At 42.0% G+C, this 26,972-nt stretch overlaps 1 protein-coding gene across 2 annotated transcripts in view; it reads left to right on the top strand.

Annotated features, from left to right (window-relative positions):
* The window catches only part of COG5 (component of oligomeric golgi complex 5), a 192,727-nt gene that overhangs the window by 162,072 nt on the left and 3,683 nt on the right, over positions 1-26,972 (top strand). For both annotated transcript variants that reach the window (XM_057417852.1, XM_057417851.1), the window contains 7 exons: positions 4,460-4,570; positions 5,864-5,926; positions 6,729-6,832; positions 8,157-8,394; positions 18,892-18,968; positions 19,467-19,593; positions 20,145-20,224. In XM_057417852.1, coding sequence (XP_057273835.1) covers positions 4,460-4,570; positions 5,864-5,926; positions 6,729-6,832; positions 8,157-8,394; positions 18,892-18,968; positions 19,467-19,593; positions 20,145-20,224 — 800 coding nt within the window. The remainder of the gene's footprint in view (positions 1-4,459; positions 4,571-5,863; positions 5,927-6,728; positions 6,833-8,156; positions 8,395-18,891; positions 18,969-19,466; positions 19,594-20,144; positions 20,225-26,972) is intronic.

Raw genomic sequence — 26,972 nt, 5'->3', positions numbered from 1 at the left:
ATTATGACTCTTCTTTTTGCAGATTGTCCTCTAAATAGCCAATAGGTGACACAGCCAGTGGAGTTCACACTGTGAGGTATTTTTCTGCTGACAGTGTCATGTTTTTACAAAAAATAGGAAACTGATTCTAGTAAAATTTGTGTTTCTTAGGTGGAAAGAGGTTGTGAAAGAATCCTTCTGCCATATGGAAAGCATTAAACCTAACAGTAAATCATCCCAATTATTTGTAGCTTATGGGATAAATCCCAGGGCCAAGCCCTATTGACTCAGAAATTCTGTAAATGGATTATGTGCTTTTTAAGTTGTTATGATCAGGCAGGAGGCCAGGTACCAGATGGATTGATTGCTTTCTGCCAGAGGTATGGCCACATCAGCTGCCTCTATTAGGAATGTATTTATTCTTGCAAATGTCAGCTTGACAATTGGAGTTCAATTTGTGCTATCAAAACACATTAGTCTCGTGATACTAGAGTTAGAGCAGCGCTACTTTTGTCTTACTTTGATTTAAGATCTTCTCTGTACTCTTAAATTATGATGCTAATTCCTGCTTTTTAGAGAGTGGGTTTGCTGAGGCTGTTTTGGAGTAGAGCATAAATGGAGTTCTCCAAAACTGTCAATAGGGATGCACACATGATCTCAGTTACTTAGTGTGAAACTGAGCTTTTTCACAGAATGTTTAGTCTGTGAAGGGAATGGTAACAAACCAGCTCACAAATCAGTGTCTCCTCTGAGCTACCACCTGTTGGAAGAGGGGAAGTTAGAAACTTTGAAACACTAAACAAATTATAGGAAAAGATGTATCAATAGTCTGAGCTTTTCTACAAGAAAAAGACAAACTCAGTTAGTGGGTTTTTATAACTCAAGGGAGAACTGATCTCTTGATGCACATCCCAATCTAAATTCTGCATTCCCTGCTTCATGGTGAAAACAAGAATTTAAACCCAAAGGAATCTCATCACAGCACATGTCTCAACATGTGAGATCCAATTCATGCTGTCAAATTGTATGTCTGTACTTAGGTATTAAACATAGAAAATGTAAAATCCAGATCTAGTTATTTTCAAGACATATTTCCAAATCAGGTCTATGCAAAGGAGTGCTGGTAACTGATGTTGGCAAAGGGAGCTCATACACATGTAACCCATTGTAAAATTGCTGCTTGCCTGGGGCATAGGGTGCCTGTGCTTTGCTGCTCATGGGTGTTGTTAATAGTAGGCAGGGTTTGAGGTAAAAGCAGAAGCAGTTTACCCAACTAAAGTGAAGAGTGTAAGAAATCAATTGCTATACTTAAAGACAAATACAGAAAAGTGGAACAGTTACAGTCCTTGTTCTTACTGCTTATTCAGGTCTGGCTTCAGCAGGGCTTATTTTCCTGTTTTCAGTTAGCAGCCTCAAGCCAGACTAACTCGCAGAGTGACTGACAGTTCCCTAGAGATGGGGATCTGGTCCTTCAGCTACGCTTTGTCTCTTAATTGTTTCTTTCCCAAAATAGATTCTGATTTTGGATTGTCACCCCTGCTGTCCTCCCCGTTTCTGCTGAGCATGAATTCACCCATCTGGCCTTCTACATTTCTGGATAAATCGAACTGATTAAAAAGACACCACATTTTGTCTCTAGTGCCCTCATAAAAAAGAAGGCCCTTTGACTCTGTCTTTCATCTGAGTGGATGTGGTTAGGCTTCACGCTTACTTGACTTAACCTATTTTCATAGTGCAATCCCCAGTGGGCAGATAACAGGAGAGTTACATTACCACTGGGCTTAAATACATAAGCTGTGTTCTGCACTGAACTTCAAAAGTACTTGCTGTATAAATAAGAGTGATGAATGTGTATCATTGATAAAACCTGGTGTGATGGAAGATAAACTGAGGGGTGATTTGTGTCTAAATTAAATGGGCCAGCATAAGCATGGTTTGTTGGAACTGGGGAGACATAACAATAGCATTTTCCTACCTGGATGCATGATTGTACAATAGAGGTGTCAAGAATTCAGTCTGAGGCATTGAAATATTGGATTAATGATAAACTACCCGAAATCCAGGTACATGGCAGTGACAAAGTGTATGTACATGAACCTTGTTGGACACAGTCAGTGCAGAACCTTCTTGCCTCAAGGCAAGGTCATAGAAATCATTGTGGTGGCAGCAAGAGATGGGAACCACCACCTGAGACTTCTTCTGTAGATGGTGGGGCACCCCGACCCATTTAGGTACCGCGTGTTCCCATGATGGTAGGGCACCCCTACCCGTTAAGTACCAGGTGTTCTCATGACACACTTTCAGAGGAAGTGGTCCTAGGGAGCCCTGTGCTGCCCAGTTCCTGCTACTCGTTACAAGTTTTCCAAGCCTGTTTGTTTGGGACCAGTGATTTTATGATAAACAAGCAATCAACGCGTCTGATTGTCAAAGTTCAGTTTGATTAATTTAAGGGAATATAATATGGCAAACAGTTTTAGAAATTGTTTAGAAATGGTTGCTTTTAAGGCATTTTTAGACTTTGCCTGTGAAGCTGTTGTGCATTATTGCTGACTGTGAGAGTTGCTTGTTGCTGCAGAAGGGTTTTGTTTGCCCTTGTTACTGGTTTTAGATATCATTTAAGCTTTTTCACGAGCAGAAGAGACACAGTCTAATGTCTAAGAAAATGTCATAACATCTGAGAAGAGGAAGTTGTGAAACCTTTACAATAGACTTTGAGGAACTGAAAGTGACAAGGATGTAAAGTTTTACTGTCTTACTAATGTCTTTTATGTTAACTAGTTTTAAATGTGCAAAAATACACATGAATAGTCCATACAGTGCTTAAAAAAGGTATGGGGAAAAAATGTTATTTGTGTCTGAGAGGATGGTCAGCTGGGTGGACAGGCTGTTTGCGTGCATAACTGTTTTGTTACCAGTCTGTGAAGCTGTAAGCATGAGAAGCAGAATTCTTAGGACCAGTTAGGTCTGTCAAATAGAAATGTCAGGAATGAAACACAGATGTATGTAGCTCACGTGGCTGTTCTCATCAGGAAGCAGGAAGGTGCTGAGATGATATATTTGTCAGCTAGTTTAAAGATGCGTTCTGATGTAAAATAATTAAAGATAGGTTGGAAAGGATTTTTCCCTCTGAAAGGCCTCAGAAACCTATTTATCCTGAAATAAACCCAGGGAAATGAACTGATATTATCACCATAGTGTTGTGAATAAGTTTGAGTTCCCATCTGCTGCACAAACTTGTCTAAAACTTCATTATTAGCAGTGCTGGCAAATACTAGATAACTTTGCTTTTGTGGTCTCTGTGTCTGTGCTGAATGGAAGCTGTGGGAAGTTCAGGAATAGTTTTTCACTATTAAAGATTCACTTTCTCATAACTTAAAAAATTTTATGTAATGTTTGTTCTTTTGTTCTAAACAATTATTAGTGTATATTTAATTTTAGTTTAGGAGTTTTCTGTAGGACCTACAGCTGTGTTTAAAGACACACTTCATGAAAGTCACTTAATGACTTATTCACTGAGTTGAATGTATTTTCACTGAGAGAATTCTGGAGCTAGGCATCTTCAGGAGTCTACTGGAGGCTAATTTTGTATCTGAAATATAGATAACTAGTCATATCTCTCTGTAAAGCCTTCTATTAATAGCTATTCTTGCTGTAATATTTAGGCATACTTCTAGAATTCACATAGCCTTTTGTCAATTCTTTGTGCTTCTGCAGCTTTCAGTGCACAAGAAAATTTCCATTTCTTTCCCAATTAGAATTTATTTTATTTTAAATTATAAACATATGCTGTGGTATCCTTACGGGACTGTTCTGTAGTTAATTGCTATTTATGTATCAGTCTGGAACTTTGATTTCTGTGGTAATGATAAAAAATGCAGGCTTTATGGAGTCTAAATATGAAGAAATACCCTTTTTTTAGTTTATTTTTGCTTGAAGATTCATGGATTAAACTCTTTTTAATGACAGGATTAGCAATTTTAGTCCTCGCAGTTCTATCTTTGTGTTCATTTACAAGCCACTAATATGTACAAACCTGTAAGCCATCTATTTAAAGAAACAGTGTTTCTAAGGATATGCTTGAATAGTTGTCAGAAGTAAGGACTGAGGGTATATAGGAAAGCATACCCTTTTCAGTTCTGCTGCTGCTAGTTTATACTACATCCTCGGGGAGGTGACTTCAGCTGACTCTTAGATTATAATGTTGAAGTTATGCCGGGACCAGGGATCTCTAAAAGATCTGGGTCTGAGCAATGTGGTTTGGGAGCTGAGACAGCAGTCTCGTGGTTCTTGTACCTGTTGTTCAGTTTGTATTATCTGGAGCTGAAAATAATTTGAATCAAGACAAGAGTTAAATGGAAGAACATTGCTATGGAAGACCTATAGCTTTCAGCCATGGTCTAAGTTTAGTTAAGTATAATTTTGTGGTGATGCACTCTTTAAAGAGTCGGTACTGTTCTAACAACTTCCACAATTACTGCAGCTGTCTACGCAAGGAGATGCCAGCCAGGTGATTGGACCACTCACAGAGGGGCAGAGGAGGAACGTGGCTGTAGTTAATTCTCTATACAAACTGCACCAGTCGGTTCTGAAGGTAGGCTTCCTTGGTATTTCTTTTCTTGCTGTAAGGTTAACTTCTTTGCTGTGTTGTATGCATATTCTCCCATTAGCTGATGAGAATTGGTTGGACTTAACTTTGTGATAAATTGTTAGTATTAGGAGTGAAAGATAAGTTTATAGAGAAGAATCACATTTCACAGCCACTGTTTTGTGAATCTGAACAACTGGGCTCTTTATGTTTTCCTTATCAAGTAAGCTCTGTCTTTGTTCTGATCAGCCTGATAACACTTGTCCCAGCCTAAGCTTATCTTTCTCAGAAGACCCTCACTGCTTTCCCAGAGTTGTGGCCAAACTGAAAAGGGGAAGGAAAGTGTGAAATCAAGAAAAGCAGCACATCCCAAATATCGCCATCCATTGTTCCTGTTACCAAAGTCTGGCCTGGCATTGTTTTCAGGAATAAGCACAGTTATGAATAATTCCAGTTTACTGGTTTAGTGATGCCAAATTTAGTGATCTGTAAATTAAAGCAAACAGATACAGTGGTTATAGTGTAGTTAATTGTGTTTAAATCCTAGCCTGATTAGAAACAAAAAAGATCATGAGTACTCTTGACTGTGAACATGTTTAAAGAATGTTTAAAAATGCTGAAAAGCCTATAAAATTTGCTTGGATTTTGCAAACAGATGGTAGATCAACTTTTAAGTCTGCTTTCTCTGATGTATTTAGTAATGAACCTCATGTGCCTGAGTGTTGGAGGGAGATCTGATATGATTCAGTCTTTGATTTCAGTATTTATCTGGCTTAAAAATACTATTGTGTGGCATGTTCATAACTGTAAGGAAATTGGTAGGATATTCCTTTAGATCATTCTTTGAGTTTTAATTCTAATATCATAGCTGTACATAAACAGCTGTTTAGCAAGTGGTATTATAATAGTCAAAATACTGAGAAAGAACAACCATTCTTTCAAATATTTGCTGTGGAGCTGCTTGTATAGTTCTCCATCAATTCTATACTTCACAGTGGGAGAAAACACCACTAATTTTCATTCAGGTCCTGTTGACCCTTCAGCTAAATTTCAGTTGAACTCAACTGAATCATTCCTTTGTGAAAGCAGAAGAAGAGCCCATAGGAAATTTGAGTGCAAAGGCCTGATATGGCTGCCTTGAAAATTCTGTTTGTATAAAGCCCATTTGACAGTTATCTAAACCTATGTAAACCACTCATTACTAAAGATAACTTGGTATGTTTTAAAATAAGATTAAATATTATGGATTCTAATAATTTGTTGAATGTTGACTATTAACAATTACTTTAAAATTTGTAGGTCATTACCAATCAAAGCTCATTTCCAGCAGCTGCTGAGCAAACAGTCACAACTGCCTTAAAGGTAATTGAATGTCCATATGCTTCAGGGATAGAGCTGAGCTTTGCTTTGCCTGTTATACTTAAAACAGCCACTTATTTTCCCAGGTGTTAATTGTGTGTCAGTGTATGTTAGTCACAAGTATACAAATATTCAGAAATTTGTATTTTGTTGTATCTGCAGCTACATATATGTTGTGTGTGCCAAAATCACTGCTCGAGTAGCGTTTGTATTCAAGAATATTCTTGTAATGGTCGGACTGTGAAAATAAATGCCTTTCTCTGCAGCATTCACTCAGCAATAACTGGATCCTTCATCACCCCTTTACCCACCCTGACCCACACATAGGATTATGATTTATATGCTACCTGGTGCTTTTCTGGGGGGTGATGTGGCTGGCCGTGCAGCCCTCTGTGGATGACAGCTATCCACATCCATCCTGCTGTGCACTACTCTGGGAGGGGTTGTGTGCAGAGGAATGAAGGGCAGCTTGAGTGTCTGGGGAATGAACAGCTGAACGTTCATGCACATGTTTTTGTGCATCAAAACATGTACATTTACAAATCAGGAATGCCAGATTGTTGTGCACCTTTGAAGGAAGGCTTTACATAGGTGTAGTAAACAGCCTTATCTCTGTACTTTACTGGTAAAATCAATTAAAGGGAAAGGTTGTCTTAAGCTTTTGTCCTATCTAGCAGTTTCTAATGCGGAATAATAAAAAGCACTGTTAAAAAGAGCTGTTTGTCAGGGTATTTTTGAGGTGTCAAAATTTAAATGCTTCCAATTTCTGTTTCCTTACTTCTGCCTTTTTCTTATCCTATTTTAGGCAGTCCATGATCTAATGGGTAGTGCTGTTCAGCCATTACTGAACTCTGTAGGAGATTCAGTAGAAGCTATTATCATCACTATGCACCAGGAAGATTTTTCTGGGTAACTAGAAAGATTTTTTTTAAACATACCATTGCTGTAATAAGATGTCCTGGGTATGCATAATAGATTGTTATTGCCATAATGCCCTTGGAGGAAGAGCGCTTGTTTGTTAAGGGTAAAGTGATGCTTTATGGTTGTTAGGGAACAGAGAAAGCAGAATTACACCTAGCTGTTGAAACAAGTTAGTCAGGTGGCATCTGTCTTCTTCCCCAACCCCCTTTCTTTTTCCCATAAAGTTTTGCATTTGAGAGAAATTCACTTTAAATAGAAAAATAAAGCCAAGCAGAGGCACTGCTTAAAACCCCCCTTTTGTTTTCAAAACTTATTTTTTGTGGACAGTCTTCAGAACTCTCTCAAAATAAAGCATATAACTCTGATTCAGAATTACACATTTTTTTTTTTCTAACATATTATTGAATATAAAATGTTTCAAAAAATCTTTTCTGTTGACTGCTCAGATTTAGTGCATTTGGCTGTTTACCCATAGCATTTTAATTAAAATTCCCAGTATACTTCATCTGCAAAGATCTTGAGTCCTATCTTTAACTGAGCCTTCCTTCCTGAGCGTTATTTTGGTTATTATCTCTGTTCTGACATTGCTTGGATCGTTATCAGATGTCCTGTTTCCTGTCTTGGAAATTTACAGAAAGTAGTGTATTTTCAGAGGTGTTTTAAATTTTCCTTTTTTCTTTTTTTTTTTCTTTTAACAGTATTTTACTCTCTCCATGTTTCTGATTCCACCCAAAGGCTAAGTTTTGTTAGACAGCCTGTACACTTAGGCTTCTGAGTTTGGAAGAGCTCTTTTGTCTGACTGTGATTCAAAGAAAGATAAAAATGATTGATGTCTGTGTCCCTGAGACTCGGTGCTGCTTCTGTGATAATTAGATTGACTTTATAATACTGGGTTAGGAGGAATCAAGGAAACTGATTCTATACAGAGAACAAGTTTGGGATAGGCTCAACTAGTAACCTTGTGACATATGCTTGTGTTTTCTCCTCCGTTATTATAAATCAACAGCTGGGACATTTAAATCTAGGGGCTGGGTCTCAGAATTAGGCTCCAAACTGGTGGAGGCTCTGCAAGTTGGGTAGGAGTGGGGTGATTTCCTTTATCTTGTTAAGATGGGAATGGCTGATAGATATTTTGAGACTAGTTTCAGAGAGAGCTACAGCGCTCTTTATACTCAATAGAAAATGAGACTCTACAATTCATGACGTGACTTCTAGGCAAAAAAATTGAAAAGACTCCTGTAGGTTTTGGTTGTGTTTTAAAGATGAATTTAGCTGTCCCCATTTCTTTTCTTTTCTTTTTTTTTTTTTTCAGATCATTATCCGGCCCGGGAAAACCAGATGTCCCTTGTTCTCTGTACATGAAAGAACTACAGGGTTTTATAGCAAGAGTCATGAGTGACTACTTCAGACATTTTGAGTGTTTTGACTTTGTCTTTGATAACACTGAAGCCATGGCTCAAAGAGCAATTGAACTTTTTATTCGCAATGCCAGTCTAATAAGGCCCCTCGGTGAAGGTGGGAAGATGCGGCTTGCAGCGGATTTTGCACAGGTACCCTCAGTACTGATTTCTGCTTTTTCTGTTGCTTCACTGTGTTCTCTGAGAAGTATCAATAGTGTCATCCATATCGAAGTATAAACAGGCAGTTGTAGAGATTGGTTCACTCCCGTTCTAAACGTCCTCTCTGATGAGATACTATAGCCTGAGAAATGCATCCACTAAGTAGTTGAAGATCTCTTGTCACTGTGAGGCATGTTCAGGGAGGTCTGACAGCTTCCTGCCAAGTGACCATTGCATTTAAATTCAGCTGTGTCTTGACATTTTATCCTGCTTGTCTGACCTCTTTGGTACGTCCATCATTTGCCACCATTCATTCAATTCATTCTTTCTCTCTCTTTTGATGGAATAGTGTGTCACTTTCTTAATCGCTTTATATATCACAGTGCCCACACTGGTTAATCGCTAACTCAGCTGCCTTGCAGTGAAGGAGACAAGCTAAAGAGATACCAATATCCTGTGGAAGAGCTGTCCTTTCGGTAACAGAAGGGCAGTTTTCTCATTGGATTCTCTTCATGACCTGATTGACTTATCTGCCTCTCAGCTTTGTCTAGCTTTTACACTGGACTAAAACTCAAAACAAACTGCCAGATTAACATCCAGTCCCTGTCTGCATTATCTTCTATATTCAAATATAATTTGTCAATAATAACACTCTGTCATTAACTTGCCAAAGAATACAGGCATCCACTAGATCGGTCTAAGGGTTATTATTATCCAAGCAGAAAAGGGAATTAGCACCAGCTGTATGCATACTGAGTGCCTCTTTTGACTGGTAGGTAACTGAAGTAGGAGAGGAGGGCAGGGAGGGAGGAATCACTGCCATCTCTGCTCCTGCTTCTGGCTGCTTTGTACCATTTGCCTGTGAGTTATATACTCCTGAGAGTAACGCTTTTTTATTCATTACTCAAAAGTAGCAAAGCAGCCTTTAACTACAGAAGTTAAGGGGAAGTTTTCAATTGCTTTCAATGAGAAGGTTCCATTTCCCTTCTCTATTTTGAAGACAATGGCATAAAATTGGAGGAAAAAAAAGAACACTTGACTCTTCTGAAAGGAATATAGATAAGTTTTGTAATTTATGCTGCAGTACTAAAGCCAGTCATATAAATTTGGAAAATTTACCTTCACCTAATTCTACAGTAAAGAGCATCTGATCTAAGCACCTATTATTATACTAATACTCATTCTGACACGGGCTGCCTTTTAAATGAAAAATGAAGGTATGTTTTCATCTGAGTGTAGGGGGATTTGCATGTTCTTCCCCACAGTGCTGAGTATAACTAACTCCTGAACGGACAAATGTGTGAAAATAAATGTTCTGATTTCTCTTCTTTTGTACTGTAGAATTTAAAAAAAAAGGTAAAAGGCTTTGAATTAATTCTTGTCTCCTGCCTTCAACTGTTGCTGCATCAGTGGGGCTGCCTTGTGGTTTCCTCATCTTCACATTGCACCATATTTTTGGCTTGGTTTTGGAGTTAAGTCAAGAACTGTATGGGTACAGCCAACCCCATACAGCCACCTCAACGTTCACTTTGTGCCTTTGAGCGTCTCTGTACAGTGCTCCTTAGGGCATCCCAGGCTGCACAGTGTCCAGAATGGCCTGGGTACTATAGCCTGTTGCTCGGCATAACAGTAGAAGGACCAAAACATTTTGTGTGTGGAGGCTGCCTATATCCATGTTTTCTGGTGTGTGTCTGCCGCTCCCAAAAATCTGGTGGGTTTTGGGCACTTGCCCATAATGCCAGCTCCTGGTAGCCCCACTGGGGAAGTATAGTTGCTCTGACCATCCAGGAGTCCTGGGCGTGTTCACCTCAATGTGGCTGTAGTCCCTAAATGACTCATTTCACTTCCATGCCCCCCAGGGCGTGTGGCCTTGTCAAGGAAAAGATTTGATTCCTCCAGAGGGGAGATTGCTGCTGCTTTGGGCTGGGGAAAGCAGGTATTTAACTGGGCTGACTTGATGGAAAGGGTAAGATCTTCCAAATGGCCATAAATGCTGCATGCAGTTTTAATCAGTCCCAGAAAGGCATTGCATTGTTGGACTAAAGCCAAACCCAAAGGGAAGTACCTGTCTGGAAAGACACTCTGTGTGTAGGAGGAGGTTTGTTTATAAACTGTGTTTACTTGTGCTGTGTCTTGTAGGTGTGTGCTAGTGTGGCAGCTGTAAACAGAGGCATGATAGGTTTGAAATATGTCTGAATATCATTAACATGATTGCATAAGGATCAGTGCTTATAGGAACACAAACTTTTCAAGCCCTAGAAAATGTCTGCAGTGCTGCAAGGGTATTATCACATCCTGTGCTGTTCCTTGGGACTCTCTTTCTTTGAAATATTTCCAATCTGCAGGCTGATTTGCCTTTTTTCATGCTCCGAGTTTTTATGCAGAGTAGTACAAGATTACGTTTCAGTACAGTCCTTTAAATTCCTAGATCAGTTTGTTTTCATTCGTTTTTGTGTTTTTCAGGTGACCATAATTCAGTATTCACATATGTAATCCCACATTTTTGCTTTTTAATTCAGTATTAGTCAGACTGAATACAGATGTTCTCCTGGAGGCAGGCAAGTCAGCAAGCCCTGGTGTGTTTTCAACATTTATGCTTCTGGGGAGTACCAGTACAAGTTAAAAGAGGACATTTTAACTTGCTTGGTATTCAGAGTTGTTATAGGCACACTTTGGGATTGGTAGCTTGTGGTTCAGGCCTTCCTAAAACGCAGTGGAAGTACTGGACAATTAGCAAAGAATGATCTATAAGCAAAATCAATTGAGAAATTTATTTAAAAGAAATGAGGAATCTACAGTAATAACTGGCATGGAAATTGGTAATCATCTGCTACATACAGTTTGTAAGCTGTTTATTAATAGCAAATACACATTGCAACTGCCTTGAAATAAACTAGATTAGAAATTGCTGGACTAAGGAACCTTTATGATTCATGGCATGAAGGCACAACATGATTTCCCATCTTTTCATAGTACATGTATGTGTTTGGAGTGACACATAAGGTAGGAGCCACTGTGTGCCAAGAACCTCATCTCATGTCATTAGTGATTATTTTGAGCCTTGTCAAGTGAACTATTTTTATTGGTCCTGTCTGAGTTAATACTATTCTATGTATATCTTCATATATTTCTTACCTAGGTGTGATTTATAGTTGGAGGTTTTGGCATTATTCGATACTGTGCTGAAACAGATTTGATAGGGCATAGTTAACACTGCCACAAACTCTTCAAGTCTTTATCAGTAAATTACTACAAAATTCCTCTGGTTTTATTGAATTATCCTAGAAAAATGTTTTTACTGTAGGATCACAGAATAGTTAGGGTTGAAAAGGACCTCAGAATCATCCAGTTCCAACCCTCCTGCCATGGAAGTTAAAGAGCAGACTTTGGCCTCTTCAGGAACCTGCTTCGGAAGGTTCCATGGGAAATAGCCCTAGAGGGCAGGGGGGCCCAAGACTGTTGGCTGATATACAAGGATCACCTGCTGCAAGCTCAGGAGTGTTGCATCTCAACTAGAAGGAAGTGCAGCAGGAGGGCCAGGAGACCTCCTTGGATGGATAAGGAGCTGCTGAGGAAACTTTGAAGGAAAAAAGAGGCTTATAATAAGTGGAAGCAAGGACAGGCAGCCTGGGAGGAATACAGGGATGTTGTCTGGGAAGCTAGGGGCCAGGTTAGGAAAGCTAAGGCCCAGTTAGAATTAAACTTGGCTAGGGATGTGAAAGATAACAGGAAGGGATTCTGTAGGTACACTGCAAATAAAAGACAGACTAGGGACAATGTGGGCCCCCTCCAGAAGCTATCAGGACAACTGGTTACCCTGGATTTGGAGAAGGCTGAGGTTCTGAATGACTTCTTTGCCTCGGTCTTCACTGGCAAAGGCTCTGACCACACCACCCAAGTCTTGGAAGGCAGATGCAGGGACTGTGAGAATGAAGACCTTGGGCTCACTGTAGGAGAGGATCTGGTTCAAGACCATCTTAAAAATCTGAACGTGCACAAGTCCATGGGTCCTGATGAGATCCATCCATGGGTCCTGAAGGAGCTGGGGAATGAAGTTGCTAAGCCACTGTCCACAATATTTGAAAGATCATGGCAGTCAGGTGAAGTTCCGGATGACTGGAAAAAGGGAAATATAACCCCCATTTTCAAGAAGGGGAAAATGGATGACCCAGGGAACTACAGACCAGTCAGTCTCACCTCTGTGCCTGGCAAAATCTTGGAGCAGATTCTCCTGGAAGGCATGCTAAGGCACATGAAAATCAACAAGGTGCTTGATGACAGCCAGCATGGCTTCACTAAGGGGAAATCCTGCCTGACCAATTTGGTGGCCTTCTATGATGGGGCTACAGAACTGATGGACAGGGGTAGAGCAGTTGATGTCATCTACCTGGACTTGTGCAAAGCGTTCGACACTGCCCCACACGACATCCTTGTCTCTAAATTGGAGCGACATCAATTTGATGGATGGACCACTCGGTGGATAAAGAACTGGCTGGATGGCCGCACACAAAGAGTTGTGGTCAATGGCTCAATGTCCGGCTGGAGACCAGTAACGAGTGGTGTCCCTTAGGGATCAGTGTTGGGACCAGTCTTGTTCAACGTTTTTCTCGCTGACATGGACAGTGGGATTGAGTGCGCCCTCAGCAAGTTTGCCGATGGCACCAAGCTGTGTGGTTCGGTCGATACGCTGGAGGGAAGGAATGCCATCCAGAGGGACCTGGACATGCTTGTGAGGTGGGCTGATGCCAACCTCATGAGGTTTAACCATGCCAAGTGCAAGGTCCTGCACCTGGGTGGGAGCAATCCCAGGCACAGCTACAGGTTGGGCAGAGAAGAGATTCAGAGCAGCCCTGCGGAGAAGGACTTGGGGGTGCTGGTTGATGAGAAAATGAACATGAGCCGGCTTCAGTGTGCGCTCACAGCCCAGAAAGCCAACCATATCCTGGGCTGCATCAAAAGGAGTGTGACCAGCAGGTCAAAGGAGGTGATCCTGCCCCTCTACTCTGCTCTCCTGAGACCTCACCTGGAGTATTGTGTGCAGTTCTGGTGTCCTCAACATAAAAAGGACATGGAACTGTTGGAACAAGTCCAGAGGAGGACTACGAGGATGATCAGGGGACTGGAGCACCTCCCTTATGAAGACAGGCTGAGGAAGTTGGGGCTGTTCAGCCTGGAGAAGAGAAGGCTGTGTGGAGACCTCGTAGTTCCCGTATGAAGACAGGCTGAGGAAGTTGGGGCTGTTCAGCCTGGAGAAGAGAAGGCTGTGTGGAGACCTCGTAGTAGCCTTCCAGTATCTGAAGGGGGCCTATAGGGATGCTGGGGAGGGACTCTTTGTTAGGGACTGTAGTGACAGGACAAGGGGTAATGGGTTAAAACTTAAACAGGGAAAGTCTATATTGGATATAAGGAGAAAGTTCTTTTCTGTGAGAGTGGCAAGGCACTGGAATGTGTTGCCCAAAGAAGTGGTATATGCTCCATCTCTGGCAGTGTTCAAGGCCAGGTTGGGCAGAGCCTTGAGTGGCATGTTTTAGTGTGAGGTGTCCCTGTCCATGGCAGGGGGGTTGGAACTAAACAATCTTAAGGTCCTTTCCAACCCTAACTATTCTATGGTTCTATGATTCTAAGTTGACAATGCTAAATTGTAGTACAGAAGAAATATTTCTATTTGCTGGTTAGCCTGTCATCAGAATCTGGTTTCCTGATTCAGTATGGAATTTTGCATTAAAAAAGCAAGAGTATTAGGCGTTTGGGTTTTAAAAATGTAAACAGATTTGCTTGTTTGCTCAAACATGATGATACAAGTGTAAAAATGCTTTTTATACTTTTTCCTAAAGAATGTCCTTTCTAGTTTCTTCCGGAGAAGCAGGATGATGTAATCACAGTTGTAGTTATAAGGACAGGAACTACTAATGCTAAAACACACTTGATGCTCAATGCTAACTATCTTCCTGGAAGGAGGAAATAATTTTCTGATGTGTGTTATTTTGGAGGTATTACTGCTGAAGGATTTACTTAAACATCAGCCCTTTTGGGATTACTGCAGGGGGGAGAAATCAAATTCCACATCCCTTCAAGGCTGGCTTCTGTCATATAATGGTTCAGAACTGTTCTGCTCCCTTGCTTGTTAAAAGCATTCTCTTCTGGTGAATAGCTAGAAAAAAAAAAGCATTTTGAGTTAACATTTAAAAACAAATTCATCTTGGCCAGGAGGAAATGTAATTGCTAAAAAATTAATGTTAAGATTTTCCAGCTGACAAAAAAGCAGCTGTTTAGTAGTGAGAGATCTTGAAAACACCACAATAGGCACTAAACAATAAATTCACTATGGAGTTTTTCAAAGCACTCTTCAATATATGTGCATTATGTGTATCTAGACTACATACTAACTTCACCCTTGGGTTGCTGAACATAATCCAGTTAGAGAAGCCAGCCATGTGATGTATTTTTTACAATATGGCTATCCAGTGAATAGTTCAATAGATAATTGACCACCTAGCCATGGGCTATGGCAGGGTCATACGAGAAGAAAAGATTATCTACCCTTTCTGGGTTCAGAAAGTAAGAATCATTGAGAAGCATATGTTGGGCAGGATTCCATCACTGTATTCTGTGAAGTTTAGCAAAATAGCATGAATAGGTCATGGAAAAGCAATGGGGTTTAGGCCTTCTGTTCTAGCTGCCCCTTCCTTTTCGGTTGTTACTACTGCTTCTCTTGGATCCTCTGTTCATGATTATCTCACAGTAGTCCTTCAAGCCTCTGTGATTGCAAATTACTGCTTGGACACCTGACTTGGCCCTGAATTTAACTTGGATTTCTGAATTTTCAAATTTGCAGTTCTGGGAGCAAAATTTGGAAAAGGAACAGTTAAATACTGCTTGCCCTTTCATGTGTAAACTCCACAGGACATGGCTGTATGAAAGGCCTTGCACACGATACGAGTTCTGGCTTGTAGACAGCCAAAAACATCACCCAACCTGTAAAAGCTCACCAAAATGCTTTGGAAACTATAGCTGTACGTCACAGCAGAAGCTGCTACAGTACGGATGTGCTGCACAAATCAGCAGTTGATGCAGCTTCAGGTGATGACAGGTAGCAAACCCAAGAAGCGATGTACTCTCAACCATCTGCCCAACTAAAAACAGCAGCTGTTCCAGCTGAGTGATTCCTCCCAGGCACTTCCTCCCAGGCCAGTGCCACCGACCTGCACGCTGCTCAGCACAGACACAAAACCCTGCTCAGACAGCCTGCAGAAATGGATGTAACCACAGAAAGATGGTGGAGCATCTCAGTACATAATTGGGCTGAGACAAACAGCTAAAATTCAAGTGAAGAAAACAATCTCTGTTATTATGCGGTGTATAGTTTTTTGTTGGAGAGACTGGGTTGTAACACACAGAAGACTAGTGCTGTAAATGAAAAACAAAGTTTCTGTGGTTTATGTACATTTTTACCACATTAGTTTTCACTCATTCCCACTCTTCATGAGTCAATTTGAGATGGTATAGTATGCTGCAAAGCTTAAAAACAATCTTTTTCTTTGGCAACTAGTACTTCACGAATCAGCCATCTGCTGCCATTATATCTATCTAGTTCTAGCAATACTAATAATTTCCTACAGTGAATAAAGGTTGAAGATGAAATAATAGAATTTTCCAAAGTAAATTTTATTCTTTAGTACTGAAGACTAAAACCTGTTGGTTTATGGAAACTGTCAGGTATGTTCAAGAGAAATCATTTAAAGTTGTTTTAATGAGGAATTGGTTAAGCTGTAGAAAGTTTCACTTGTGTCTCATTACATCATCTTAAGTTTCAGGAGTGAAACAATGATTTTAGACTTACTAAACAAAATTCTGTTTTGCAATGCTGAGATTTCTTTCCCCTCGTGAGTGCAGCGTGATCCGTGCGTCTCTGTTTCCAAGAGTCAGACTGGTAGTTTGTTGCCTGTTACCAAATTCTCTAAAGCACCTAAAAGAATTACCTTCTTCCTGGTTCTTCACAGCTGCAAGCCCACAGCTCCCACCAGCTCCTGCAGGATATCGGTTCCTTCCAGCTGCCCCTAGGTAGTACTGATGCCTGAGGAGCAGCTCTGGAGAAATCAATCTTGCTCCAGTTTGTTTTTCAGGGTCTGTAGGGTTCCTGTATCATGATACAGCAAAGCCTACTTAATTAGCTCCTCTTTTTGGCTATTTGCTACTGATCCTCTGCAGCAGACTGATCTTTTGGCTCCTATATATGCTCAGAAGTGTTCTGTGGAATCCGAGGGAGCAACATGCTGAACTTATTCTAAGCTTCATTGCAGTTTGGAGTAGGAGCATCTCCCTCCAGAAATCCCAAGGGACAGTTTTCCTGTCCTGGGAATGTGTGCTCAACCTCGCTCCTTTCTGCTGGCAGTTTCAGCACAAGGCACAGCAGCTGATGGCTCCTCAAGCATGGAGGCATTCCCATTTGCACACCTTTCACACTGACCGGTGGATGTTGTGCTTGCTCAGGAACTGCAGAGCTGTATTGTACATGGTCTTCAGCCCAAGAAATAGGTACCCCTTGTGCCTGAGTGTGGAGAGGTGACCTAGCCCTCAGATTGTGAGGGTTACAGGGGACAGGGCAGGGATCCCACCCAGCTGTAGAGAAGGAGCTGGTTCCTAGCCCAGAGTAGAAGATTTGGAGCCAGAAGAGCAGCAGGCAGGAGGGAGCCAGGCTGATAACCCAGGGCTGGAGTGTTCATCTGAAAGTCAAAGCTCCTTATTTCCATTCCTGGATTTTTATTCACTTTCTGCTTCTGCGAGTTTCTGCTTAATATAAAATGTGCATTTAAAGCATCCTGGAAGTGTTTGATGTGGGGCATGTACTCCAAAGTTCCTAGGCTTGGGGAGCGATTTTCACTGCCTGTAGGGCAGCACCTCTGCAGGGCTTTCAGAGGTGCTCTCCTGTCCTTGTCTGTAGGAGAAGTGTAGGTGCCTGGGTAATGCCTTCTGGCTTTCCCCCACTTGATCTGTTTTGGGTGTCTGCTTTGGGGAAAGATGCATCATATGCAGGAGTGGCTGCTTTTCGCCACTGAGCATGAAGAGAGCCTATAGACGTTGAGAAGTAGGTGAGATGACTCTCATCCTGCCACTTGCTTTTTAGAATGGGGGCCTGAAGTATATGGCCTTGATTTGCATTAATTGCCAATTCAGTTTCTTCTGGTTTTAGATGAACTATGGCATCACAGTTTGCCACACCATCTTTCTTGTCTGTACTGGAACCCCAGCATAGTTACATGCTCTTGGTGGAGCTGGCAGCCAGCAGCCACCTCTGTCTGAGGAAATTCTACAGCCGGACAGAATAATGGTATTAAAGACTGTAAATAGTGTATTATCACAAATGTTTTGAAACTAGCTCGCCAATGTTACTTAAATGGGAAGCTCATTGAGTGGTGGCTTTGATCTTGTTACTTATTTTAGGTCTTATGCTTTGAAACTTAGCTTGATTGTGCATTATGTGGAAATCAAGTCCTTTAAGTTGGGGATTTCAAAAACATGTGGAGAATAAAGCTTGCATCCCTCAGTGGCTCTGACACTTCCGGAATGCAGAAAATAAAGACTTAATCCATATCTGGCTAAAATTACTTTAGCTATGAGGGTTTTTTGGGTGGTGGTGTTTGTATTGGTGTGCATATTAACTGAAACTTTGCCATTGTTCGTGTTCAGTCTGGGATCTGGAAGTGAAGTTGTTTTCTCACACACTTCTGTGTCTTCACTGTGAATGAAGAGCCTGTGACAGAATTCAGTCTCACGTGAATGATATAAAAACCCAAACAGCCTGTTTGAAAAGGCAAGGGAAATCCAGTGCTTAAAAACCAGAAAGTGTTTAAAAATCAGTTATTTTTAAAGATGGCTGCTGTAACTCAGGGACAGAACACTACAAAGATAAGTATGAAAATCAAGCTCTTACTATTGCTCTTTTACCTGTGATTGCATACAACCTGTGGCAACAGGTGCCACAGGGACTTTTAGCTAATCTTCGTAGGTTTTGTGCCCCAGAATTTGGGGCTGAGTGTTCAAGAAGAAATCACTTCAACCTTGTGCTTTGCCAAAAGCAAGGTTCTTTGCTGGGATGGGTATGCATTCTTACTGCTTTAGGAGTGGTTTGTGTGCCTACGTTTGCTTTCTTCCCAGGCTGCGGTCATATTTTTTGGGGTACTGACGTCGGGAAACTCGTCACCAACAAAGTAAACCTGAGAAAAAGTTTCAGTCACAGAAAGCTCACGATATCCCTTCTGTCCTTACCCACAGACTATCACTACCTTTTGTCATGGAATGCTTACTGTGTTGCCAAGAACAAGGCAAAAATCTTGGCTTGAGCAATGCAGTGTGAAAGGAAGTGATAGCTTCTTGTATCAAATTCAGCTAACAGCAAGAAGTCAGTGACTTGGTCTGTGGGTTTGCTACTTCAGTGCCCAGTTTTGTGTTTTGGGTCACTAATTCAGATGGAAACGTTCGTTTTTACAGATGGAGTTAGCGGTGGCACCGCTGTGTCGGCGAGTCTCTGACCTAGGAAAGTCCTACAGACAGCTGAGGTCATTCAGGTGAGTTGCAGTCTCAGGAGCCAGCAGTTGTCAGTATGATCAAAATGTATTTCCAAACTGATTTATTATCTCATGCTAATTCTGATTGAACAGAGCTTTTTTGGGAACACCCACCTGCAAATTAGAAATAGATTAAAGTTCTTTGTAATTCTATGCAGAGTATAACTATGATTTAACAGTCTTTGTCATGCAAATGTTGGCCAAATTGTACTTTTTTTGTATTGCTTTCAGTACAACCCCTGCATGACAGTGAGTTCTGAAGCGACCTGAAGTGTTTGCACTGAAATGTAAAATTTACAGTCCTGGGTTGTTTAATTACAATAGACAACTTTGTACATTTTTGCAAACGGAACCTGTGTTGAAGACCTGGGATGCAGACTGGTAGACAAATATTTGATGATCCTGTTCTAACACAATATTGCCACCACATAGGTATTTTTCTAATGCGTCAGACAAGCTTTTTCTTCCTTTCACAAGTATATTTTTACACTTTTCCAGACCACTGCTGTTCCAGACCAGTGAGCACATTGCCAGTAGCCCAGCTTTGGGAGAGGTTATTCCATTCAGCATCATTCTTCAGTTTTTATTTACAAGAGCACCAGCAGAGTTAAAATCACCCTTCCAGGTAATAAGATCAACTTCTCTTTCCTTTCGAGATGTCCTAAGGAGGAATGAACATTGTAATTCATCCTAAATATTTTAGTTAAAAAGTATTGAAGCTCATCCTTTATATGATTTATTGGCTTTTGCTTTTATTGTGGCAAAGGTGTTCTGGCCATTGGCTTCATATTTTAATTAATTAACAGTAGGAAGACGACAACCTGATTTTAAAAAGACTCTCAATTCTTTGATGTTCTGTCAGCTCATGGAAGAAATTGCAGGTCTTACCCGCGACTGCACATTGCCTGGATCCTGGTCAAGTCAGATGCAGGAAAACTAGATAGAAACCCCTGTCAGAATTGGGCAAACAGCTGATGTGGGAGAACACCTCTGAGCTTCTGTGTAACATACTGGGCTATTTCTGTTAATTGTCCCTGATTCTCTAACTCATTCTGCATCACTACAGTATTAAGCAAGCCTTATGTGGCTTCATTTATATTATCTTGGATCTGAAACTTTTAGGTGTGTTTGCTTTTTCACCTTCATGTGTAATTGGTGTTTGTTTCTCTGTATTAGAGGGCTGAGTGGTCCATTGCCCGCTACTCCCAGTGGCTTGATGATCATCCATCTGAAAAAGACAGGCTTGCTCTCATACGGTAAAAATCATTCTTCTTTCTTCTCTACGTTTATGATAATGGAGCAGTAACTTATCTGCATACCAGCACTGGTCTCGAAAGGTAAAAACCATGTGTTACAGGAGATGTGTTAAATACCATTGCCCTCTCTCCACTCGTGGGATGAGTTGCAAAGTGGCAAAATATATTAACTGAGCACTCCCTTCCACCCACCATGCCCAAGACCTCCAGTGCCTTTGGAAGCAACACGTAATCCTCTTGCAAAAGAATGAAACCATGCACCATGGTGGTTTAAATTAATACCATGTTTCAGTAAAATTGCCTCTCAACTGTTGGAAAGTCAAGGCTGCAGCCATTCAGTCCTCTGCGTCAGGAAAGAGGAGCTTTGGAAGTTTAAGCAATGAGAATGTAGGTAGGAATTTAAAAATGGAAGACCCTTGCTACACTCCTGTAACGTCGTTCTTCAGAAAACTAGCACAGGATCTTTAGGAAGTGATAATGATGTCAGATTTTTAAGATCTTCCTGAGGTAGCAGCTAAATACTGTTTTGCATCTTAAAATGTTAGCAAAAGTTATGAAGAGTCTTGTTTTTCGAAACAAGCAGATTTCTAATGTTAGAGAGAACAGATGTGCGGTATGAACGTGACAGAGCCAGTCTGAGGATCCTCAGGATTCAAGGTGATCATTTGGCTCTTAATGCCCTAGCTCTTCCAGCCATCTTCTCAGTGTCCTGTCTGACATCAGAGCCACCCACTCCGGTTTTCACACATCTGCACCAGGCTTGATCTGGCCTGGGAGCCAGCTCTGTCCTTGAACTTCATGTGGATGTTGCCAGCTTTTGCTGAAATCATAAAAGCTGACTTTTCAGTTCCAGCCAGCAGTGGCTGTACTTGAGAAAATCAGCCATTATCTGTCCACACTTCAAAAGCAGCCAAGAGGAGTCTGCTATACATATTTACAGTTCTTAAAGCTGGCAGCACCATACAGTCCAGTGTAGGGCCTGGGTCAGTTAGGGAAATAACTGGTCGATCACCAGTAGGTGTTAGTAGGATCTATTTCCAAACTATTAAAATGCAAACTGTCTCTTAGTGTGTATTAACAGGGTACTTTTTGAAAATCACACATGCTGTTAGTCTGGTTTGGCTGCAGAACTAAGTTTTCTTGAGTCTTGATCCATGACACCTTGAACTACAAGGGCTGACACAGCTGTATATGTAACTTAGTTATGAATATTTTGGTTGTGATTTGTGTCCTGATAGTACTGGCAAAACTGACAATGTTGAACTTCAGATATGTTAGAGAGAGCCAAGAATGCAAATCGTTTGAGAGCTGATGGGATTTTGTTCTCTTCAGTCCTTTTACACAGATTTGAAAATGCCATCCTTAAACTACAACATTTTTGTCTTTGTTTGCAATTAAATTTCATTCAGACTGATTCAGCTAATGGGCTTGCTGGTGGTAATGTTCAGACACTGATAAATTGCTCTGACCACGAACGTATTATGGGACAAGCCCTGGGACAAAGCTTTTATGCAGAGAGAGTGTCATCCATTAGACCAGGTAGTGTAAGCTGGAATATTTAAGGTTTTCATTTCAGTCCTTTAATTGAATCCATTATTCATTTTGCATGAGATACCACTATTAAAATATTTCAACTTTGTAATCTCAAGAATATGCTGCTGCAGGGTAATCACTGGGCAAGGTTATCACCTGAGCGGTTTACAGTAAGACTGTTGCTTTGCACTGTGGAGTGCTCGGACATCCAGGGCATGGAGAGGGCAGCTTTGAAGATCTCTTCCCAGAGGCCTCTGTTGGGACTCCAGTGGCTCTCCCCTACCCTTGATACTCCAGAGCAAGGCTGTTTGTCACTGCCCATGTTTGTTTACTTCTCCATCCATCCCCATGTCCACCGCTCGTAGGCACCACTCGTGCAGCTTTGCTGAGCTGGATGAACCACTCTGGATTTGTTAAGCAGACTCTTCCCTCGGGTGGTTCAGTTGGCAGCTTGTTTAGAGCTGCATGCTTGGAGCAAAGAGCAGGGACTAGCTGAGCAGCACCTAATGCAGTGAGTGAAGGGGGTGGTAGCTTGGCAGACATGGGTAATCTCTGCAGGCGTTGCTCCATTGCTCTGTGCATTCACCTTTTTACCATCTCCTCTCATGCTTGTTGGTCCTTTCTAAATAGGCTCAGTTATCCGTACAGAAGGCAAGCAAGCAAACATCACAAGCATGACCATGTTTCATTCATTATTTCTTTAATACTCTATTGGGTGATTTCTGAGCCTGCTTTTCATGTGTCTCATGAGCCTCAGTTGAACTACAGGCATCTTGCTCATTTGTCTGGAGCCTTTTATCAGTCACCCTCTTCAAGCTTTTTCTGCCTGCAGTTGTTCAGCTGTGCTAATTGAGCCTTGGATGTTGTGAGCCGTCAGATCCCTGCACTGGCCTGCATCTTTACATTGGCTGCAACCTTGCAAATGGTTATTTTCTGCAACTTCCCTCTTTAACAACTGTGCAATTACTCTGGGGACCTGCTGCTTAGATATTAATTTACTTGTGTTATCAGAATCCTTGCAGCTTCATATTAAAGCTTCTTCTGCTCTGTAACCTCAAATGCTTCATATGCAATGTGGTGTTAATGTTATGAATTAGTAGCATTCTGAGCATTTTTGTGTATTCCTTTCTGCTTGTATTCAGCATGAAGGATGGGATTTATCTGGCCAGGGGTATATTAGCCAGACTTCCTTTATAGTTAACAGAGAGTAACAGGCACTGCTGGGGCTGATTCATCTCATCCTGAACTAGGTACCTAAAATAGGTCAGTTGCATTGTGTCCTGAAAGCTCCATTTTCTCTGCTCAGTGAAGGGAGCGTGCGTGGGGACACGGGAGCTCTCTCAGGCAGACAGCAGCCCTGCAGACATTTGGAGTTGGGTGTGATGACCCTGCGGGGTTGTGTTGAAAGGAGCGTTTCTTTAAGTGGCCAGGGCACGTTGTTTTCTTTCTAAATTAAGTTTGAAAACTCAGCCTTCTTTCCGTAGAGGAAACCCTGATGGATGTGGCAGGATTTGATCCAGCAATGAAAGGATTGAATGACAGTTCGTCTGCACAAGGGCCAAATCTTGTCTTTACCATTGGTGTGTGGGTGAGCTCCCTTTAGTCAAGCTCACTGTTGCTGGAGCGGAGTTGAAATCTAGGCTTAGTGAGGGTTCATTTTCATAACGAGCTGATGACCTGAGCCAGAGCACGGCTCTGGCCGCTGACCTGCCAGGGGCAGGGACAAACGCCAGTGTGGAACCACCATGAAGCCCCATGTGCGCGCCGGGTTCAGCCTCGCAGCAGCCTTGCCCCGAGCAGCAGAGCCGTGCTGGGTCACTGCTCCACTCTGCTAAGCCAAGCGAGCAGCAGCCACAGCGTGGCCAGGGGCTGCCCTGGAGCACGGCTGCGGTGCCTGCGAGCGCTCCCACCAGCGTTAGCCATTCATAGGAACCCTCGTGTAACCCCCATGTCTGTCAACGCATGGCTCCTTTGATGTCTCTATCCTGCATAAACTGGAGCTGGTGCTTGCTGATCTGTGGTCCTACAGGTGGTGCTGTTGGAGATTTCACAATAACTTTAATAGCAGTTAACAGACCTGGTGTCAGAGCGAATCACAGGATCGTAGAATAGCAGATTGCAAGGGACAGATGTGCTCTTACGCGGCTTATTTTCCATTTTCCTCTTTGCCCTGAAGTGTGCAGAGCAAGCAGACGTTTTTAACAAAGTGCTAAAGAGAAGCCTGGCCCTGCCTTCCTCTGGTTTCCCTGCTGATTGATCAGGACCTGAGTGCACCACTGAGCAGAGGAATGATCCCTGCCTCTGCTGAAGCTTGTCATTTAAATCAGGCTCCATTTGACCAAGTCAGAGCCCAGGAGGGGAGTGCTGGTATTCACAATTCCATATAAAATTAACTAACTAATTAGAGTAATCCTTAATGATGCACATTCATCTCCCTTTAAAAACCACAGCCTGAATCATATACTTATATTCCCCCCCCCCCCCCCCCCAATGTAGATATAAATCTTCATGGATTGAAATAACATTTCAAAAAAGAACTATCTGGTCTTATATAATCAGCTTGTCCTGATTTCCAAGAAAGCTCATGTTTTTGCTCAAGCAAGTGAAGTAATTTAATAAGTGCTTTAAAATCCTTTTCCTTATGTGGGAGGGCATCTTAAACTTACATTTTTTTTTCCTTACTTCTTAAGGCATTTTTAATGAAGCATTAATATGTGCAGAGCATTCCACCAACCCTTTTCCCATAGCTCTCTTTTACAAACAATATTTGTAATGTATACCATAGCTTGTCTTTTAAAATAGAAACAGATTGCCAAACAGGTTTTATGTCCTTTATTAGACCGGGAGATGCTGAATTTAGGACATTATTTAGTCTAATCCCTTCAAGAGTATGTTTTGTGTATTACATAAACAGGGTTTCTTCCATCTTCTTAAACATTGATAACATAACTATAAATTACATCTTTATATATGACAACAGCTGTGATCTCTTCCGTGCTGAAGACTTGATGATACTTCTTTCACCCGTGGTGCTGTTTATTTTTCCATTATTACTTAGGCACCAGTGTTTTTACAGTGTCCTCTACAGGAGCAAGTCTACCTTTTTTTAAGACAAGATTTTTAATGTGAACCCAGTGCATCTGAATTGGGTCCTGTGCTGCCGATGGAGTTCACAGAAGCTCATTTGAGCTGGGACCTGTGAACTTTACAACATGTCATCATAAAATCTGCATCTGAAGTGTGAACAAAGCTACTGAACTTATTTATCTGCCCAGCTGAGGGACACTCATGTAGGCACCTCAGCAGATCTAGTGAAGTGTATCATTGTGTGCATCCAGCTCATCCAGCCTGAGCTGAAATCTGGCCACAAGCAGCAGCAACCGTCTTGCTTTGCCATAAGCAGCTTCCTGCACCATCCGTATTTCTGTGTGACAGTCCCAAAATCCTACCCTTAGACTCGGTAACTGTCTGCAGAGAAACAAAATTCCCATCCCAAATGTACGTGTGAAATCACATCTACTTTATGACCATTGGTGCTCTCAGTTACCTCTCCAAGCCCATTTCTCCCTTGCATGTGGAAGCAACCTCACCATTAGTCACTGGGATCCAAACGTCGTTTCTTGCTGGATTCATAATTTCTGCCATTTTACTACCTGGACCTTTCCTGACCAGCAGTGCTGTTCCTAATAGGATGCTGTTTCCTGGCCTGTCTCCGTTGTGTCATTACCATGGGCAGCAATGCAGAGGAGAGTTTCCTGAGGTGGTCAGAGCTTGACCATACTTACGATCCATTCCACACTCACCAGGTAGGGTGTGGAGCTGCCAGCCTTTAGCAGCTGCAGCAGCTTATTTTTCTCACTCAGTGTGAGGTCCCTTTGGCTGCTTGCTTTCACCACTGCTCCGCTGCCTTGATGGGTGCATGAAGCAGGTTGGCTTTTCAGGCCAGCTCTGCTCTGCAGTAGCCCTTGTTCTCTGTTCAGTGGTAGGTGTTTCTCCATGACTTGTTCATTCTTCACTGCCCTGCAGAGAAGGACTTGGGGGTGCTGGTCGATGAGAAAATGAACATGAGCTGGCTTTAGTGTGCGCTCACAGCCCAGAAAGCCAACCGTATCCTGGGCTGCATCAAAAGGAGCGTGACCAGCAGGTCAAAGGAGGTGATCCTGCCCCTCTACTCTGCTCTCGTGAGACCTCAACTTGCAGCACTGTGTGCAGTTCCGGTGTCCTCAACATAAAAAGGACATGGAACTGTTGGAACAAGTCCAGAGGAGGGCCACGAGGATGATCAGGGGACTGGAGCACCTCCCGTGTGAAGACAGGCTGAGAAAGTTGGGGCTGTTCAGCCTGGAGAAGAGAAGGCTGCGTGGAGACCTCATAGCAGCCTTCCCGTATCTGAAGGGGGCCTATAGGGGTGCTGGAGAGGGACTCTTCATTAGAGACTGTAATGACAGGACAAGGGGTAATGGGTTAAAACTTAAACAGGGGAAGTTTAGATTGGATGTAAGGAGGAAGTTCTTTACTGTGAGAGTGGGAAGGCACTGGAATGGGTTGCCCAGGGAAGCTGTGAATGCTCCATCCCTGGCAGTGTTCAAGGCCAGGTTGGACAGAGCCTTGGTTGGCATGGTTTAGTGTGAGGTGTCCCTGCCCATGGCAGGGGGGTCGGACCTGGATGATGTTAAGGTCCTTTCCAACCCTAACTGTTCTATGATTCTCATGGCACTGCAGTCCCCATCAGTTCCCACGGGGTTACAGTGAAATCTCCACCAGTGGCAGCTGTGGCATTTGCAAAATAACCTTTGCAAGCTGAAGGTTGACAAGTGACCCTGACATAAATGTTGCATCAGGTGAGAAGCTGGTGCTCCCCACACCTTTGTCACGGCAAAACTCTTCCTGTCTGAGAAGAATCAAGCTTTTGTTCTAGAATTTCAGGTAAAGTTACTAATTATAAATTGCGTTTTGAAATTCAGCTTTAGAGCACTGAAATACTTTTACAGGACATGGGAAAACAGTGAATGCATTGTCTTGAGAAAGCTTTTATTTTTGTTTAGTGTAAAGCTGTACAATGTCTTTTAGCAAAATGCCTGAGAATTCACCTAGTAGTATTGATACAGTAATGATTGGCTGTCTTTTGAAGTTTGTCTCTTTGAAACAACACAAGCAAAGCCACAGTAAAAGAGCAAGCACAGCAAAAGAGAGCTGGCAAGGATCTCTTCTTGCT

The sequence above is a fragment of the Pezoporus wallicus genome, unplaced genomic scaffold, assembly GCF_028554395.1.
Source record: "Pezoporus wallicus isolate ANWC-B61680 ecotype Strahan unplaced genomic scaffold, APGP_CSIRO_Pwel_v1 contig_5542, whole genome shotgun sequence".
In the NCBI taxonomy this organism is placed as follows: Eukaryota; Metazoa; Chordata; class Aves; order Psittaciformes; family Psittacidae; genus Pezoporus; species Pezoporus wallicus.
This window is presented reverse-complemented; position numbering and strand designations above follow the sequence as displayed.